The following is a 21,214-nucleotide window of genomic DNA, read 5'->3' as shown; positions in this document are numbered from 1 at the left end:
TGGATTTTCTCTTAATGTAAAATGAAGCCAGCACGTCTAGAAACTGTCTTCTCTTTGTTGAATTGTTTCACTTGCATATTTGTGTTAGAGCTTTATAGAAAACAAATTGTATTATTAGGAAGATACTGATTTTTCTGTTAAAAAAAAAGGAAATATTTCACTCTACTTTTCAGAGTATAGATGTTGTAATACGGCAAAGGCATACCTTGCCCTGTTGGTTTTGTGTTTGTTTATGGAAATCCAGAACCAGTAGCCCTCTTTAGCTCTTGGCCGTTTTCTGTTCATGAGTGCCTTTCATTCGTCATTTTGGTATTTTTAGTGCATATTCACTGACGGTTGAATTAAAAATAAATCCTAGACTTTTAAAAGAATTATCAAAGAAAGCAAATGTAATAAAAGGTAATATTTTAATAAAGTGAGACTCCTACAATTTTTGTGAGGTTTTGTAATTGAATATTTTTTTCTTTGGCACAGTGTAATGTTCATTCTGTTTTCGTCATGGGGATTTCAGCAATGTATGCAGTTAATTTAAAATTCTTAGTACCCATATGTAAACTGTTTAAATCTTTAGAATATTCTCTGAATATGATGAAAAGCCTCATAAGTAGATGTAGAATAAAGCCTTGATAACTTTGTTCCATCTGAGTATAATTTTTCTTTAATTTTTGATAGGATACAACATCTATTGAAAAGATGTCAAACTGTTGTGAAGAAATGTAAGTATAAATGTGAAGTCTGTAGTGCTCTTATTTAAAAATGGAAACAGCTGGCCGTATTCGAAAAATGTGTGCACATAGTGGAAAGATAACATAATGATGGCTTTTTCTTGGGGCCCTGTCTAAGGCCTGAGCTAGACAGGCATAATCCAGTCTTCCAGTAGGGAAGACTTCAAGCCATGATAGTTTTCAAACAAAATAAGTACTGATCTTTCTTGTTCCTTGTCTAACTGAAGTAAGTTAAGTTATTTGTCCCGAAAGTACATCAAAAGAGATTTGCTACTGTGTTGTTGACACACATCCTGTTAATCCCGAGATTCTCTTCTGCTTCGAAAGTTGCCCTAGGTTGATTGACGACACAGATACAATATCTGCTATCCAGAGTTAAAACTCAGCTGCATGCCACAATGAAAGAAAAGCTGTATTTGTGATGCTGGGACACAATTCATCAGAGTCCAGTAATGGATCCCCAGCCAACCTGTATTGTTTTAGCTGACTGAAGTACGCCATGGGAGTGCTGTCTTTCACTAATAATGCTGTCTTCTGTAGATCGAGGCCTCGAAAGCCATGGCAGCAGACCTTCTCAGAAGTTTTTGGCACTCGCTGGAAGATCCTGTGGTTTATTCCTTTCAGGCAGAGGCAACCACTGCGAGTTCCCTACCACTTTGCCAATCACGTCTAAACAGATGGATGGTGGGCACAGATGGGTCCTCCATGCTGGAAATGCGTTACAGGTTTTCTGATAATAGAACTATGACAGTCTTCAAGTCAATTAAAATCCACCCACCAATCTTAGGCATCATAATGTGCCCCAGGCTTTATTTTAATAGTGATCTTGATCCTGTTGTGGGACTAATACGAGATCTATATTTAAGTTTTAAAGCATGTTTACTTTCAAATTAGCTTTCCACAGGGATTTCTTTAAATGCTTTTGTGATTAGACCCCAAAGGCAGTGATTGAGATAAAATAATTGTACATAATTTTTTTTAGTACTGACAATGTTATAGATTTTAATTTATGGGAAATTTCAGATGTTTATTTAAATTTTTCACTCTTAAGCAGTACTAACCAAATCTGAATTTAATTCTTCGGGTTTATAAAAGTTGATACACCTTATATTATATGTAAATTTTCTTTTTCAAATGCATCATAATTTAAATAGCAATACTGCCTTTTGTATGTGCTGCAGGATTTTTTTAATGCAGCATAGAATTGAACAACAACAAAAAAACCCAAAAACAACAATAGGAAAAGGGCAGTGTTTTCTTAGAAGTAGCTCTCTAATGTTCTCTGTTTTTCTCTTTGCTAAAAACAAAATAAAAACACCAGTAAAAACACCAACTACCTACCTTATTTTAAAGGAAAGATTAATTTTTTCCATATTAACTTTCCCACTTCTTTTCCCTACTGACGTAATTATTGGTTGTTGTTAAAATGATTGCTCCAAGGCAGAATTTTTGACCACACAGCATGTATTCTGTTTTACCCTAAGATTTTGATGAGTAAAAAGGGTAGAGAATTTGCAATAATTCCATAGGTACCTTTTCTAGTACAATTATATTGGAATGCATATGTTTTTAAAATGCTAGTGGACCAGATAATATATAATGTACAGTGTAAAGAGGAATATTGTGCTTTTGAAAAACATATATATATATGTATACTTTTTACTTTTATTTACCTACTAGTAGATCTAAAATTACACATTGAAGGTTTACATGTAATAGATATTGGCCAACTAATAATGAAATTTTATTTATAGGAAGTTGCTAGTAAAAATAAGTAACTTTTGTGTACCTATTATCACCCAAATTGAAATGAAATTTTAATCAGCCAACTATAAATTTGCATTGAGAGGCCTTTTGTTAGTAGCTAACGGTAAGAAATGACCTTAATATAAGAAAACATAATGATCTCTATTTATCATTAGCTTATACAGATTTAAATTGCTAATGGTCACGTGACGGTCTCTTGGAAAGCATAGAAGATTTGTGTGAAAAGACATTTAGCATGCTTTGAAAAAAAATTCAGCTTTTACATTTTTTTCCATTAGAATACTGCAAAATCCATGTATCTTTTTAGAAAACGTATGTCCTCACAGCCTTTGCCTTGAAGAGAAGATTGAAGGGGTCCTCTGTTCTTGGAGCGTATCCATATTTTCCTTTTAGTTAGTTTTGAGAGTCAGGAGTCACACCTGAGAAGTCATGAAACCGAAGATTTCCATTGTCAGCCAATTAACTATGCTGTAGTTAGTTCTTTCAGGAATTGTAAATATCTTCTAAAATAATTGAATAAGCTGTTCTCAGAGATATAAATACCATGTCTTTCATGTTCTTTCTGCAGTGCTTTATTATTTAAAAATTTAGAAGTGGCAGATGAAAATATTTATTGGTGCTGATAAGATGCATAGTAAATTTAATATGAGAAGTATATTTATAGCGCTTAATGAACCACAAAATTAGTATGTTCGTGTCAGGCAACTGGGTTGGGTTTTGTGCAAGTTAACATATTGACCAAATTTGGTCTGGTGACAGAACTGTTATAGGGAAGTAATGTGTAGATACATAGATAGATATCAGTCAAATGCCTTATGCTGTATACATTCCTGTCAAATGAGACCCTTGAGAAAAAGCAAAGCCAACTGTGGACCTCCCCCCAAAGAGCTTTATGGACGTATTGTTACTTCATATAGTAGCACTAGCTACTGTAGAGGTAGCTGGAGGTCCTCAGGACCAGCCTCTGCCTCAGCAGTGAGAGCCAGAGCTGGTCCCTTTCCCACTCCGAAGGTTGTCTTTGTTTTTCTTAGATACACCACTTCTAGGCACATTTTCTTCCCTCCTCTGTCTTTACCCTTCTTGGTCCTGATCCCCTACTTGATTCCTCTAAATGACTGGGACACAAACCGATACACTAGGCAAGGCATATATTTATTTTGTTTGAATGGCAGAAATGCTATATATCAATCTATTTATATGAGAATCTATATTAAAGCATATCTGTATATACTTATGCTGTAACTTTCAGTACTCCCAAGTGAGCACACCTAACTGGGTTTATAATTCTTGTGCCACGACTTGAAAGAAACCAACTGTCAGTTTCCTGGGGGGGTGCATTGTCTAGTTGTGTTCTGTCTGCGCCCTCTTTTGGCTAATTGGTGTAATTATACTGTATCTAGAGACACACTGCACCACATTAATTGTATAGCCTAATTCTGAACATGTTAGAACTTAGAGGAAGTGTATGTACAAAAATGTAAGGGTTTATGAAAATCTGTGTTCCAGTTTATGATGGCGACGTCTAGTTCATGTAAGTGTGGTAACTACTTTGCTTCATTTAGGTATGTTCTCATTATATTTTTTTACTCTCAATTAGAAATTTCTATCAGATCAGGATAAACAAATGTAAACCAGTTCATGAATTTTATTTTAAACCTTACTTGGCAAATTCAGTCCTTAGAATTAGGAAAGTAGGAAAGACATTACCTAAAATGACCAATTAGTTACAAACCACAGAAACTTACTGTAGTTCATCAGCAAGCAAGTACCGAATGTGTTTCAATGAATATATTAAAAAAATACATTTAGTTTTTTAAATCTGTTTTGGAATGACTTTTTTTTTTTTTTTTACTGATTCTACTGCATTAAAAAAATAAGAGATTAATAATCCTTTCTATACTTTTCTTCATTCTTTTTTAACTCTCCTGTTCAGAGTTATAGCTGTAACTTTAGTAGTAATTGTGTTATGTATTTTGGATAACCTTGAAAATAAGTAATGATGTTGAACATTAGAAAATAGTTAAGAGCAGTGGGATTACTGATGTGATCTGTTTGTTGGAAGAAGTATTTCCTTATAAACATTCCATTTCGTTTTAGGCAAAATATATGTTAAAGGATGCTTTACATCAGCCAAGTTTGTAGTTGGGCTTCTGGAAATGAAAAGTTTTTAGCTAGATGCTCTAGGTTACACCTCTCAAACAATTATATTTGTTGTTGTTCTCTTCTGTAAACAAACATGTTTACGGGCCCGAGATTACAGGCGAAAATTGACAGTTCAGAATCCCCCAAACAGTAGGCATTTGGTTAAAGAGCTTTTGGTACTTTGTAACCAAGACATATAGTTTTAAAATATGTGAAGGTGTTCCATTATAAGAAAAATACTATTTTACTCAGGAGTTGTATAAAAAAATATCTGTGGTTAACATAACAGATAGCTGTATTTAACATTTTAGTTAATGTATTAATCTCTTTAAACAGAAGAAAGTGTAGTTTACTTTTAATAGTAATGGAATTGGAGCACGTAAACATATATAACGTTCAGTATAACGACTAAGTTAACACTTCTGTCAGACTGAACATCGGTGAATTTTTGCTAATGCTTGGAATGGAGGTCGTTTTCTCGAAGGATGCTGGCTGATTGTAACTATTTGTTGTCAGGCTTCTTCAAGTCACTTCCGTAAAAGTAATTACTTGAAGGTGTGTTTCACCCAAAAGAATATCTTATTTCTGAATGCTAATCATGAAGACTTAGGTTAGAATAACACTTCCAACCAGGAAATGTGAAGTGGTTTAGAGTATGGCCACACAATTTTCCATGTATTGGATCAGAGGGCAGTTTGAGTGTCCTCCCATGTGTTGCTACGGAATCAGTGTGTCCAACCCCGGTTTACAACATCACTAATGTTAACAGAGCTGCTAGTCTCTCCCTGGACTTTTTTCTAGTCTCTAACTAATTCCCTTGTGCTTCATGTGTGAATAGATTATCTAGCTCAAGTTTACTAAACTATTGCTGCTTCATTAAATAAATTTTTGACATCACCTCTAATATATGTAAATACACCTAGAATTTATTTGGGAAAGCTTATACTTATAAACATTAAATAATTTACTAATAGATACAAGTATTAGATTTTTTACCCAACCTACTCTTGCTTTTGAAAACGTAAGTATTGGCAAATGTAGTTAGTCATATACATTTAGTATATTCTACTTGCTAGTGTTATTAACCATATAATTAACAGTTCAATGAGTGTATTATTTAATGTCTACATTTGTTACCTTCTACTCTAAGAATCATCCTCAGTTTATCTATAAATCAAAAATTTCATTATGCTCTGAATTTAGCTGTTCTCAATTGAATTCTAGAATATTCTACAGTAGAATGTGAGAAAGTAATAGAAGCAATTTGCTTAAAGTATTTTGAACCCATGTTGTTATTTTATATATCAGCCAGTATTTAGCATTTCTGCTGCCTTTGGGACGATGATGGTTTAATTTCAGGAAAGTGTTTTCTCTGATGTCTCCTTTCATTATCATTGTGCAATTTTTAACAAAATTTACTACATTTTTGTCTATTCTTCAGATGTTGTAATACTTCCCGCTAGTGCTGATTTGAAACACAAATAACAGTGGTTTACAGTTCTTCAGTTGTTGATATTGCTAGTATTTTCCATTATCATTGTATATTTTTTTAATATTATCTGTCCTTGTCCCCTTGTCCACCATAGAGGGCAGGTACAAATGAGTAGTGAGTAGCCAAAATTGGAGAGAGAGAGTAGGGGAAAGTATAGGGGTGGAGAGAAGGGTAGACAGGACATGGGTAAGCAGCATCTCAGCAACCGGGTTGACAGGGTGCAGTCTCTGTGACATCAGGTAACACCCACCCCCCCCCCCCGCTACAATCATTTGAGCCTTATCTCTTGTTGATATCATTTTACTGTAAGAGTTGCTACTGCACATAAGCATTTAGTTAGAATCATTTTATTTATATTGCTGATTCTCATCAGTTGGCCAGATGCCTTTGAGAAATGATTTTAAATTTTAAATATCGTAATTATGTAGCATATGCTCACCTGGAGTGTTACGAGTAACGTGAAGGGTGCAGCTATTGAATGCAGAGGAGCAATGAAGAGGTTGCCAAAAGCTTGAAAAGACCAGGTCCTTTTGTACAAGCCTCCTATTGCAGAGAAAGGATACTAAGTATTCTAGTAAATTTTGTCACTGGAGGAAAAATCAGCGATTTGTATATAAAGGATGATCTTCACTTTAAAACGTGTGCTCTTTCGGAGCTCTTGATGCCCCGAAAGTCACCTAACCTGCTGGTATCGTGAATACCTGTCCCTTGTAATGTGGTGCCCAGCACAGTCGTTCACCGCTTGGATCTTTTTGGTATTGATAGCTTTGTATATAAACAAAGATGTGGGCAAAACAGCAACAACAAAAGGAGGGTTTCTTTTTGTGGTTTGGCTTGCCTGTTTGACTAAGAACAGGGTCTAACTGCACAGGCTGTTAACTGAAGGGGAAGATGGTCTGTGTATTGCAAGCTCTCTGCTCTTGCCAGTGCGCATCGGGCGATATTTTAACCTACTGGTGCCTGAAGTTAGCATTTTACAGCCTCAACAACTAAAACATCCTGGTGCTACTCACTTTTAGCATTGAGTGACATTTTTAATTCCTGTACCAAAGAGTTAATTTTTTTTTTCCGTTGGTTGACTGAGTCTTTTCTTCTCTCATCCTTGCGAACAGTGTTCCTAAGAACAATTTTGATTAACACATCTTCGTTTTTGCACACTGCTGCCTCCGTTTAATTGGTTTTAAATGTCTCCCATTTGGAATGTTTTTATGGTTAGGCATATTAGTATATGGCTTTTCATTCTGTATTTTAACATAGATTGGCTACTTTCAATGGTAGTTTAATAGGTTGAGGTTACACATATAATTGAACACTTTTCACAAGATTTTTTAATTTTGTTTTTCTTTCTGCAGGAGTAAGTGAAAAATAATAACTCTCCTTTTATTTCCAAAAATGAGCTATATAGCTTATTGAGCCCTTTTAATGAATGCTGAAACAAAAATGCTAAAATGAAAAGTGAAGGGCCCATTCTGATTATCAGTGAGACATCCTGCATCTGTGTATGTGTGAGGGCGGGGGTGTATGTAACCCTTAGTGGCACCGAAGAGTCGTGTTGCCATTTTTCTGTTTTGCAAATAAAGATAAAATTAAAGAACACCTTAATATATATATATGTGTGTATACACACACACGCACACACATTTTCCCAAGAGGAAATGCAGATGCACAGATTACAGATTAAGCAAAACTAATAGAAAATTGAACTTCACCAAAACACACACAAAAGGGAAGTCTGGTTGTTGTTACTCATTTTACATAAAAAGTTAGAGTAAGATTATTTTAAAAGCTAATTCTGTTTAGTGGTTCATTTTACCAAAAAATAGGAGAAAATACCCATGAGAAATACTTGTAATTGTCCCAGTGTCATACTGCTACGTACACTAGCGTGCTTCCTTATTTTTTCTACAGATTTTCAAGACACCTATTTAGTATCTTTAAAACTGCAACAGAAATGGTTAAAATTTCTGACAAGAAGATAACTGTTCATGTATTGGAAAAGTAGACAATCACATTTGAGAATGTTTTGCATTATTTTCAATCAACTGAAAATCAATCTCTCCTTGAATGTAGATACAGTATATGGTTTTGCAGTGACTTCTGAATGGAAAAAAAAAAGAATCAAGTCTGTAACTTAAATGAAACATGACTTAGGATCAATTGAATTATATATAGAAATGCATATGTACATGCCATTAGAGGTAAAAGGAAAATTTGTAAGCAAAATGGGAAGAAGCCACAGTATGTCTCCCTCTACTTGTCAACAATGTATTTCCTAGATTCTGTTGCTACAATATTGGATCTGAGTTTTTTGGCTTGTTTATGTATTATTTAAGTCAATGTGGCTGAATGCAGTTCCTTGTTCCAGTTATTGATCGTGGATAGTTCACCACTATTTTGCCGTCCTCCAGAGATGAATGTTAAAAAGAAGTTCTACTTTAGCTTAGGTAGAATGAAGCAACTAAGATGATACGGTCGGAAGAATTTGCTCCACAATCAGAGATACTCAGACAAGTGAGTTGCAAGTCTAACATGGTGGGGGCCGGGGGGGGGGGCAGCACGATAGGCTTTGGGAGGCCTGAGCATGGATGACCATGCTAGTATGGGCTGCGTGTCCCCAGAGTAGGCTTTTAAAAAATCTGACTGGCAAGTTTAATGAATGGGCAAAATCTGTGATATCTGGCGACTTGTGTCAACCTCTAATTGTGTCTAATGTTCTATCCCTAAGATAAAAGGCTTTTAATAGTGTTGTGTTCCAAGTACCGTATAAAGATCGTGTTTCTAAATGTCAGGTTTGTTTTTTTTTTTTTTCATTCAGTGCATATGTTTAAATCTGAGGGCTGTTCTGCTGTATTGTCTGTTTTACCTTGTCTGGTCCCTCAAGAGCATTTAAAGAAAATCTTCACTAACATTTCTAGTGCTAATGGTAAAAAGGAAAATAATAGTTGAGAGATAAAGAGACTAAACTGAAAAGAGGGAGGATGACAAGCAGGAGCCATGTATCTGAGATATACTTGTTTAAATGAAAAGTCTACACTGGTTCTCAGAATGGAAAACCGTGTATCTACCTTAAGAACAATGTCCTTTTTTTAATATATTTTAGTGATTTCGTTTTTATTCATGTAATATTTCTGTTTTTCTTTGCAGATTGTTTTTAATTTAAATTGTGAAATTTTTACTTCTCTTGAAATGTATTATGTACTGTATTTTTAGAAATCTTATTTTTAAATAAATATTTTTAAAAAACACAGGACTGTTTTTCTCCCCCACCTTTTTATTTATTAAAATCAACCCAAATTCTAGATTCCAGCACCCAGTGTATGATAGGCCACTTCTCTTAGTTCTATGCAATTTGGACAGTTATACATAATTAGTAGCCTTTTTAGGATATTATTCTACCATAATCTCAAAATTCGTTACACATCAAGAACGAGGTATGCATACCAGGGTTGAAACTGACAAACACAGTATTCGCAGTGAGACGTTTTTGTCGTGGAGATGACCCAGGTGGCTAGACTCAGTCACCCAATTTGTTTACCATTTGTTGTGCCAGACACCATCTTCTAGAAATATTTTTTTCTTTGAGGAATAATTGACATAAAATGCAGAAAGTTTAAGTATACAAGTAGGCATTTTAGAGCTAGGGATATTGGATTACTTAAAGCCTTTGTTCCCATGGAGTTATATTCTAAGAGTTTTTAGGTAGCTTTTTCTAGACAAATTTCCTAAGTCTCGACTAACTGCTCTACTTGCACATGCAAGAAGTCAAGCAGAGAAGTGTACATTCATGAATATAAATTGATCAAAAATACCATCTCAAAAGGCAAAGCAGTTTGTCTTAGAAACTGAAGGAATATGAACTGCCCTGAGATGGAAAGATACAGGCTTAACTATTTTTAAAATTCTTAAGTTTTTATTATCAGAAAAGTTATGTTGATAAATATTCCGGATTTACACTTAAATGACTTGGTAGAATTGCAGATAAAACTATAAACTTTGCTATATGGGTAAATGAAAGCAAATTCTGTTACAGTCTGACAGACTCAAGGATTCTGAAACTTTAATCTTGTTTCTTTTTCAGTTTCCTTTGCTCTAATTCTAAGCCACATTTACAATAATTGTGCTTGCTTAGTGATGATATATTATAACGATTCCTTATCTTTTTGTCATAGGACTCCTTTACACTCATAAAAATTATTGCAGGCCCCAAAGAGTTTTTGTTTATGTAGGTTGTCTTAATCACTATTTACTGTTATTAAAAATTAAAAGAGAAGTATTTAAATGCTTATTTATTCATTAGGATAACAATAGTATACTCCTTGTGTGTTAATATAAGTAATGTATTTTTAGAGACTCGAGTTTATGTGTTTTTTTGGAAATCTCTAATATCTGCCTTCATAAAAGAAATTGGAGAGGTGCCTGGGTGGCTAAGTTGGTTAAGCATCTACCTTCGGCTCAGGTCATGATCCCAGGGTCCTGGGATTGAGGCCTGCATCGGGCTCTCTGCTCAATGGGGAGTCCTACTTCTCCCTTTCCCTCTGCCACGCCCCAACTTGTGCTCTCTCTCTGACAAATCTTAAAAAAAAAAATGAAATTTGAAATTGCATACTGTTTCTGCATTTAACCTGTTGCATTGTTATTTTGGTTGAAGTATCTAGAGAAGTCTGATCTCATGCAAGTAGTGTAGTTGTGAAAAAGACGACTGTTTTAATAATTTTTTCAAGTGGCTGCATATTTGATACTACACAAAAACTCAACAAGCGATGGTTTCTTAAAAGTTTACTTGCAATGTGGAACTAGAAACAAAATGAAGAAACTTTTTTTGAAGTTTTTATTTTAATTCCAATTAGTTAACATACAGTGTTATATTAGTTTCAGGTGTGCAATATAGTGATTCAACACTTCCATACAACACCCGGTGCTCATCACAAGTGCCCTCCTTGATCCCCAACACCTATATCACCCATCCCCTTCCTTCCCTCTGGGTAACCATCAGTTCTCTAGAGTTAAGAGCCTGTTTCTTGGTTTCTCTCTTTTTTCCTTTGCTCATTGGTTCCTTAAATTCCACATAAGAGTGAAATCATACGGTGTTTGTCTTTCTCTGACTGACTTATTTCACTTAGCATTGTACTCTCCAGCTCTATCCATGTCATCACAAATGGCAAGATTTCATTCTATTTACAGCTGAATAATATTCCATTGTGTATAATACCGCCGATTCTTTATCCATTCATCAGTTGGTGGACCCTTGGGCTGCTTCCATATCTTGGCAATCGCAAATAATGCTGCTATAAACGTAGGAGTGCATGTATCCCTTTGAATTAGTATTTTTGTATTCTTTGAGTAAATACCCAGTGGTTCGATTACTGGATCATAGGGTAGTACTATTTTTAACTTTTTGAGAAACCTCCGTACTGGTTTTCACAGTGCCGGCACCAGTTTGCTTTCCCACCAACAGTGCAAGAGGATTCCCCTTTTTCTCCACATTCTCACCACGTCTGTTGTTTCTTGTGTTGTTGAGTTTAGCCACTCTGACAGGTATGAGGTGATATCTCATTGTAGCATTGATTTGCATTTCCCTGATGATAAGTGATGATGAGTATCTTTTCATGTGTCTGTTGGCCAGCTGTATGTCTTCTTTGGAGAAATGTCTGTTCATGTCCAATGCCCATTTCTTAAGTGGATTGTTTCTTTGGTGTTGAGTTTTGTAAGTTCTTTATATATTTTGGATACTAACCCTATATCAGACGTCATTTGCAAACATCTTCTCCCATTCCGTAGGTTGCTTTTTAGTTTTGTTGATTGTTTCCTTCACTGTGCGGAAAGTTTTTTATCTTGGTGCAGTCCCAATAGTTCATTTTTGCCTGTGTTTCCCTTGCTAGAAAAATGTTGCTGTGGCTGATGTGAGAGAAGTTACTGCCTGTGTTCTCTTCCAGGATTTTAATGGTCTCAGGGCTCAGTTTAGGTCTTTAATCCATTTTGAATTTATTTTTGTGTATGGTGTAGGAAAGTAGCCCAGTTTCATTCTTTTGCATGTTGCTGTCCACTTTTCCCAACCCCATTTGTTAAGGAGACTGTCTTCTTCCCATAGGCTATTCTTTCCAGATTTGTCAAATATTGATTGACCGTATAATTATGGGCCTATTTCTGAGTTTTCTATTCTGTTCTATTGATCTATGTGTCTCTTTCTGTGCCAGTACCATGCTGTTTTGATTACTCAAGCTTTGTTTTTTTTAATAATAGTTTTTTATTGTTTTATGTTAGTCACCATACAGTACATCCCTAGTTTTTGATGTAAAGTTCCATGATTCATTACTTGCATATAACACCCAGTGCACCATGCAATACGTGCCCTCCTTAATACCCATCACCAGCCTATCCCATTCCCCCACCCCCCTCCCCTCTGAAGCCCTCAGTTTGTTATATAACTTGAAGTCTGGAATTGTGATGCCTCCAGCTTTGTCTTTCATTTTCAAGATTGCTTTGGCTATTCAGGGTCTTTTGTGGTTCCATACAAATTTTAGGATTGTTTGGTCTAGTTCTGTGAAAAATGGTATTTTAATAGGGATTGCATTGAATGTGTAGATTGGGTAGTATAGACATTTTAACAATATTTGTTCTGCCAATCCATGAGCATGGAATGTCTTTCCATTTCTTTGTATCATCTTCAGTTTCTTTCATGTGTTTTATACTTTTCAGAGTACAAGTCTTTCACCTCTTTGCTTAGATTTGTTCCTAGGCATTTTATTATTTCTGGTGCAGTTGTAATTGGGATTGTTTTCTTAATTTCTCTTTCTGCTGCTTCATTATTGGTGCATAGAAATGCAACAGACTTTTGTACCTCTATTTTGTGTCCTGTGACCTTACTGCTTCATTTGTCAGTTCTAGCAGGTTTTTGGGTGGAGTCTTTTGGGTTTTCTATATATAGTATCATATCATCTGCAAATAGTGAAAGTTTTACTTCTTCCTTACTGATTTGGATGCCTTTTATTTCTTTTTGTGGTCTGACTGCTGTGGCTAGGACTTCCAGTGCTATGTTGAATAACAGTGGTGAGAGTGGATATCCTTGTCTTGTTCCTGACCTTAGGTGAAAAGCTCTCAGTTTTTCCCCAGTAAGAATGATGTTGGCGGTGGATTTTTCATGTATGGCCTTCATTACGTTGGGGAATGTTCTCTCTAAACCTACTTTGTTGAGGATTTTTTTTTTTTATCATGAATGATGTTGTACTTTGTCAGATGCTTTTTCTGCATATGAACATATGGTTCTTATCCTTATCCTTTCTTTTATTGATGTGATGTATCACATTGATTGATTTGCGTATATTGAACCACCTTTGCAAACCAGGAATAAATCCCACTTGATCATGATGAATGATTTTTAAAAATGTATTGTTAAATTCAGTTTGCCAGTATCTTGTTGAGGATTTTTGCATCTATGTTCATCAGAGATATTGGCCTGTACTCTTTTTTAGTGGGATCTTTATCTGATTTTGCTAACAGGGTAATGCTGGCTTCATAGAATGAACATGGAAGTTTTCCTTCCTTTTCTATTTTTTTGTAATAGTTTAAGAAGAATAGGTATTAATTCTTCTTTAAATGTTTGATAGAATTTGCCTGTGAAACCATCTGGTCTTGGACTTGTTTTTTGGGAATTTTTTGATTATTGATTCAATGTATTTTCTGGCTATCAGTGTGTTCACATTTTCCATTTCTTCCTGTTTCAGCATTGGTAGTTTATACGTTTTTAGGAATTTATCCATTTCTTCTAGGTCCAATTTTCGTCATGTAGGTTTTCATAATATTCTCTAATAGTTTGGTGCCTGGCCTGAATGTGGCGTGTTTTAACTAAGTGTGCTCTGGTCTGCTTCTGAAATGAGAACTGTTGTCACTCACTGCTGCTGGAACTGAGGCTCCCCAAAGCTCGGGCGGTGCAGGTGTAGGGTCCGGGAGATGCAGTGTAGATGGGGGTTTGGGCTGGTCTTCTGAAGGAGGGGGCCTGGCACACGGGGACTGAGGCAAGGGTAACCAGGTAGGGCAATTCTTCCAGAGCTTGTGTGTGTGTATGTGTGTGTGTGTGTGTGTGTGTGTGTGTTGGGGCGGGGTGGGGGTGCTTGGTGTAAGCAAGTTAGGTAGCGAGTGTCCACACTGAACTAATTCCCACAGGTGGTTCTGTGCTTATGCTGAAGAGCAGGGGAAGGAAGTGGCACCTGCCAGCTCCTTTGTTCCTAGGGAGTCTCTCTGTGACGGCTGCCTCTCTGGGACGTGCTGCTCTAAGATGAACAAATAACCTCCCCACTGTGTGCCAACGGCAGTCTTCAGATAGCTGTTTCCACACTGTATGTCTGCGGGCTGTTTGCCCTGCCTTCTCTCCAAGAACAGCCCCAATGCTCCTTGGCTCTATGTGAGCCAAGCTGGTTGACCTTTGACATTCCAGGCTTGAAGTCCCAAGAACTCAGCAAAATTCAGCCCCTCTTGCTTTCTAAGCGAATTACTATTTGGACTCATTTTCTCTGTGTGCCAGTCTGTCCTTTGTCCTTCCCTACAACTGCAGCTCCCTCCCCACCACAGCGGCCGCGATCAGTTTCCCAAACTGAGTCTGTGCATTTCCTACCTTCTTCAATGTGGCCTCTTCTCTACTTTGATTGTGGAGTTTCTTCTGCCAGGCTTCACGTTGATTATCTGGGATATTTAGGATGATTTGATAGTGATCTAGTTGTATTCATGGGATGAAGCGAGCCTAGAGTCCTCCTACTACACCACCATCTTCCAGACTCTCCCCAAGAAACTTTTCATATTTTGTTACATTAAAATCCATTGGTCTCTTTCTTCTCTTTGCAAAATTCTCTTAACCCCTACATGATTTTGTGTCAGCCTTCATTGGTCATTTGGAAAATACTGAAATCATGCAGATCTTCCAAGTGTCAACACATTTCACTCTATCAAATTAAATTAGATTAAATTAAATTTTAAAAAAGTTAATAGTATCGCTGACCTTGTCAGAAAAGTAAATACTGGAAAGCTGTTAAACTCCTAATAATACATTACATTTTTTGAAATTCTAATTTTTATCTGAAACTTGAATTTTATTATTTGTAACCACATACTGTCTGTAGTTTTCCTTGAAGCGACAGGATCACTTCGCTTAGTTTTGAAAAAAAATGTTTATGAAATACCTACATCTGAAAAAGCATAGTTTGTCCGTTACTCTTTCAAATAAAAAAATAGCGTTCCATGCAAAACATGGCTAGTTCAGCTGGCAACTCAAACAGTTACACTGGTGCTTTTCCTCAAGAACAACAATCATACTTTGGAATGCAGGTGAAATCCTTTATGTGTACTTCCCATGTTGTCAAGCAGAATATTAGAAATGTACTCCAAGATTTAATAAAATTAATCATTTTTACTGATTCATCAAGGGCACTATTAAGGGAAGCTGGCTTATTCTCCTTAAGCAAAGTTTATTTGAATCTACTTAATTTGGCTCTGGTTAGGGAAGAAAGCAATGGAGAAAGATAAGGCAGAACATTATGCATTTGAGACTCAAGTTCATTTACTCTGTATTTGATAAGTGAAAAGGCACAGGAGCTGCTTAAACAGAATTTGCATTTGTATATTCCTGCTTTTGAAACACGTAAAATATAGAATCCTTAAAGATTTACATCTATCTAGTCCTGTTATAAAAAGACAAAAACTCTAAAATGCACGACAGTATAATATTGCAAAACCATTTGAGAAGCTGCCAGATACTGTAGATGAACAAATCCATATAAATGCTGCTCTAGGCTGACCAATTACCCATATGAGCAGCAATTATATTAGCGTGCAAGGGCAATTGGAGGGAAAATTGGACCCTGTGGACAGCCAGCTGAGCAAACAGGACTGAGGATGGATAGAGGATGTGTTTGAAAGAAGAAAAAAAAAAATACATCTAAGCTAACTTAAAAAAATATTTGTATCGGTTGCAGCATATTCTTTACATGTTCTCTGGTTGCTTAGTATTTTTCAAATTAGCTCTCTTTTCCAAACAACAACAAAAAATGCCCCTGCTTAGATCAAACGCCCAAATAGCAATGTGTTTTGCGTGTAAAAAATGCCAGAATAATCCAGGAAATAGAGAACTTGGAATATACAAATCCAAACATTCAGATGCTACCATACATATGCACACAAAATTGTGGCATGGTCTGGATTATATTTATCCTTCTTAATACTGAAATTCACTATTTTTAAAAGTATTTTATTTTATTTTTTATTTAAAGATTTTATTTATTTATTTGACAGAGACAGCCAGCGAGAGAGGGAACACAAGCAGGGGGAGTGGGAGAGGAAGAAGCAGGCTCCCAGCAGAGGAGCCTGATGTGGGACTCGATCCCAGAGCTCTGGGATCATGCCCTGGGCCAAAGGCAGACACTTAATGACTGAGCCACCCAGGCGCCCCTTTATTTATTTTATATAGAGACAGAGCACAAGCAGAAGGAGGAGCAGAGAGGGGAGGAGAGGGAAAGAATCTCAAGCAGACTCTGCACTGAGCATGGAGCTCAACACAAGGGTCAATCTCATTACCCTGAGATCATGACCTGAGCCAAAACCAAGAGTCAGAGCTTAACTGACTGAGCCAGCCAGGAGCCCCTGAAATTTGCTATTTTTATAACTAAAAGTGTTCCCTACTTCTTATGATTCATGGCAAAAACTGATTAAGGATCTAATATGATATGGAGCTTTTATAGTTCCACTTTGAAACTATGGATGATTAATGCTTGATGAGTAAGTAATGACCATCAAGTTAATGACATTTGTTCTATAAATTGTATATAAGCTGTGTAACTGTAGGCCAGATAGCCTCTTTCCTTTGAGCAGGTTCATATTTTAATGACAACTAGAAGTAACGGATATTGAAGGCTTTTTGGATGGTCTATACTTCTTATAACTTGATTTCTGATTTAAAGAGTTCTTGAATGTTTGAAAGCATTTTAAATATTCTCAATACGGAAAAGTACCCACAATGGGGAAAATACCAATCCATCCAAAGTGCTCTAATTTTTGCCATTCGTTTTCCATGTACATTTTGTAATTTTTGAAAAATAATTCCAATAATTTGGGTGATCACTGTGGTAGGGAAGCTCTAAGAGGGCAGCCAGTCAGCCCCACGTCCTGGTATTCACGTCCTTGCAGAATCTCCTTTCTCCTTACTGGAGGTAAACACTATTATAAATTTGAAATCTCTTATTCCATTCGTGTTTTTATACTTTTATGTGTGTAAACATGAAAATTATTTTATTGTTTGATCAATTTCTTAAATTTATGTAAACCTCCCCACGGTAATCCCTGTCTTTCATCTCTGCTATTTCTTTCTCCTTAGCATTTATCACTATCGCGAACAAAATGTGAAAAATCCCCTCTCGCTCTCCTCCCAGAGGTAGCTACTGACAATACTTTGGTGTCGATCCTTCCTTACCCCTTCCTTTACGTAAATACATACATACATCTATCACATGCATGGGTGGTTTGGTTGTCAAGGGAGATTCTACTAACTCTTGTGTGATTTGAATTTTTAACTTAATAACATGTCTTGTGATCATCGATATCAAGACATAATAGTCTATTGCATTCTTTTAAACTTTTCTGTAGATTGCACCATAGCAGTTTCCTAAAATTTATTTAACTATGCCTCTCTAATGAACGTCAAATAGATTCCTTTTTTATTTTTTGCGCTATTAGTAACAATGCTACAGTAAGCAATGTACAGTATCTTTGTGCCCCTTTACTATTATTCCTTTAGGTAGATTTCTAGAAGTGAAATTGACAAGTCGAAGGATGCACTTATTTTTAATTTTGATAGGAAATACCAATTACCTTCCAAAATTCTTTATACACAGCCTCACTTGATACTATTAAATCGTTAAAGTGCTTGTCAGCCCAGTAGAGGTGAGTGTTCATTTTTTCTCTCTTCTCCAAATTCCTTGTTTATGACGTTTGAGTGGGTTGTTTACTTCTCCTTATTGAATGTTAGGTATTCTCTATATTTTCTGGATATTATTTTTTTAAATTTATTCAGTGTGTTTCTAAATTTTAGCTCAGTCTCTTTTCTTTATAGTGATTTTTCCTGTAATCATTGCTATGTAACAAATAATCCCAAACTTAGTGACATAAAAGAACCAACCATTTTTTTATGGTCACAGATTCTGAGGGTCAAGAATTCAGAAAGGACATAGCAGTTTTTCTCTGTTTCATGGTGTCTGGGCCTCAGTTAGAAAGACTCGAACACGATGAAGTGGTCTATCACTGGAGACTGCAATTAGCTAAAGCCTCATTTCTCATATGTCTGATGGTAGATACTGGCTGTCAGGTGGAGCCTAGCTGGGGCTGTCATCAAGAACACGTCCGTGGGCCTTTCCGTATGTCTCTTTGAGCTTCCTCACAGCATGGTGGATGGGTTCCACAAGAGAGTGGCCCAACAGAAACAGGCAGAAGCTATATCACTTTTTGTGACCTAGCCTCAGGAGTCATAAAGCCTGCTCAGAATCAGAATGTAGACTCCAGCTATTGGGAAGAGTGTCAAAGTCACATTTCACAGGAAAAGCATGTTAGTTGGGAGGTACTGTTGAGGACATCTATGGAAAACAAAATTTGCCACAATCATTGTCTTATGGAAAAAGTAAATTATCTTGAAATGTAATCATTTTCCATAAGACTTCTGGATTTTATCTTATGTTTTAAAAAAGCCTCCCCTAAATGAAGTTAACATGTTTCTCTTTATTTTCCAAAAAAAAACTTTGATAATGTTGCTCTTTTGTACCCTGCTAAATCCATTTAAAGTTTATGAATCTAAACTCCAATTAACTTTAATTTTTATAAACTTAAGAGTTTTTTATATACTTCTATAACCTTTTATTTTTGTAATAAATGTGTAGGAGACTAAGTTTAAATTTTTTAGGTGTATAAAGTGTCACCAACACAATTTTTTTTTTTTTTGCATAGCTTATTTTTTCCTATCTGATTTGTAAGGTCACTTGTGTCCTTGGAGGTATGTTGTATACATTTAATTCTTCTAATTAACTACTGTTAAAAATTTCAGAAGCATTCACCCATTTTTTTCTAATTGTAAATTTCATGTAAGGAATACCCCCACCAATTTAAAACAAAAACTTCTCATATTTTTGTTTTCCAGAACTTCACATAAATGGAATTATACGAACACAGTATGTCTTTTTTTTTTTTTTTAACAGGCTTCTGCTCAGCATAATGTTTTTAAGATTCATTCGTGTTGTATCAGGTTGTTTTTTGCTGTTGTTGCTGAGCGTTATTGGTATGAATAATCCTCAATGTGTTATCTATTCCACTTCCTGAAACAGTTATGAAGGATTGGTATTCTTTCTTTAAATATTTGATAAGGGGCACCTGGGTGGCTCAGCCGGTTAAGCGTCTACCATTGGCTCAGGTCATGATCTCGGGGTCCTGAGATTGAGCCCCACATCAGGCTCCCTGCTTAGTGGGGAGTCTGTTTTGCCCTCTCCTTCTGCCTCATCCCCCTTCACTCATGCTCTCTCTCTCAAATAAATGAATAAAATCTTAAAAAACTATATTTGATTAATTTTACCAGTGAAGATAAATGGTCCTGGGCTTTTCTTTGCTGGAAGATTTTAATTAACTCATTCAATTTGATAACTTGTTATAAGTCTAGTCAGGTTTTTCCATTTCTTCTTAGTTTTGGGAATTTATGTCTTTCTAGGAATTTGTCTATTTCATCCAAGTTGTCTAATTTGTTGGCACAAACTTGTTCATAGTATTCCCTTAGAAGCCTTTTAATTTCTGTAGTGTCAGTAGTGATGTTCCCTTTTTCATTCCTAATTTTGCTAATGTGTCTTTCTTTTTTTGTTTTGTTTTGTTAGTCTACTTTAAGGTTTGGCAATATTGTGATCTTTTCAAATGATGTGGTTTTGTTTTCATCAATTTTCTCCATTTTTGTTTTCTATGCAAGAGTCTAGAAATTTCTCAAATTTATTTCTACTGTAGGTTTCTATTTTAATTCCATTGTGTTTGGAACATATAGTTTCTCAATTATTTTAATTTATTGAGATTTATTTTTTGTCCTAACATGTGATGTCTCTTGATGAATGTTACAAGTGTGTTTGAAAAGAATGTGTATCCTCCTGCTGGTTTGGGATAGTGTTCTATAACTGTCAGCTATGGCAAGTAAGTTAATATGTTTTTTCCAGTCTTCTCTATCTGTAGTGGCTTTCTGTCTAGTTTTCTCTTAATTATTGAGATTAGAGTATTACGGTCTCCAAATATTATTATTGAATTGTGTATTTGTTCTTTTAATTCTTTAAGTTTTTGCTTCATGTATTTTAGGACTCTGTTGTTGGATGAGTATAGATTTATAATTGCTAGAGATTTCTAGTTATATACCATACTGTTTGGTTTATAACACAGATTTTATATATAACATATATAGATTATATATATGTGTGGATATGGATTATACATACACACACACAATAGCACAAAGGAAGAGAGGAAATGGACTTATATTGGAACAGTTTCTGTGTCTTGCTGGAATTAAGTTAGTGTTAATTCATAATAGATAGTAGTGAGTTACGATGGAGATTCTAATCACTGAAGTTACCACTAAGAAAATAATCCAATAAAATATAATTTAAAATCAGTAGAGGAATTAAAATGGTACACTAAAAATATATATTTAAGACAAAAGAAGGCAGTAGAAAAAGAATAGAAGGGGAAGAAGATATAAGATATAGAAAACAAATAGTAAAATGGTATATATAAATCCAATTGTACCAATAATCACTTACATGTAAATAGAATAAAAACTCCAGTTGAAATGTACAGATGGTCAGACTGGATAAAAAAAGCAAGATCCAACTATATACACTGTCTACAAGAGATAAAAGACATAAGCAGACTGAAAATATAAGGATTATAAAAGATAGGCCATGCAAGCAGTAATCAAAGAGAGCTAGAATAGCTGTAATGATATTGGACCAAAGAGATTTTATACCAAGAAATGGTACTAGAGACAAAGAGGGATGTTTTATAAAAGAGGTATACTGAAGGGTCCCGATTTAATAAT

At 35.5% G+C, this 21,214-nt stretch overlaps 1 protein-coding gene across 3 annotated transcripts in view; it reads left to right on the top strand.

The window, feature by feature from the left end:
* Window positions 1-3,046, top strand: part of ZDHHC21 (zinc finger DHHC-type palmitoyltransferase 21) — a 59,455-nt gene extending 56,409 nt beyond the window's left edge. For all 3 annotated transcript variants that reach the window (XM_002915940.4, XM_034663907.1, XM_034663908.1), the window contains 2 exons: window positions 673-716; window positions 1,266-3,046. In XM_002915940.4, the coding sequence (XP_002915986.1) occupies window positions 673-716; window positions 1,266-1,398 (177 nt within the window). In that variant the 3' untranslated portion in view covers window positions 1,399-3,046. The remainder of the gene's footprint in view (window positions 1-672; window positions 717-1,265) is intronic.
* Window positions 3,047-21,214: the final 18,168 nt, after the last annotated feature.

Source organism: Ailuropoda melanoleuca, chromosome 7 (genome assembly GCF_002007445.2).
Source record: "Ailuropoda melanoleuca isolate Jingjing chromosome 7, ASM200744v2, whole genome shotgun sequence".
In the NCBI taxonomy this organism is placed as follows: Eukaryota; Metazoa; Chordata; class Mammalia; order Carnivora; family Ursidae; genus Ailuropoda; species Ailuropoda melanoleuca.
Note: the sequence above shows the minus strand (reverse complement) of the source record. Positions and strands in the feature narration are given on the sequence as shown.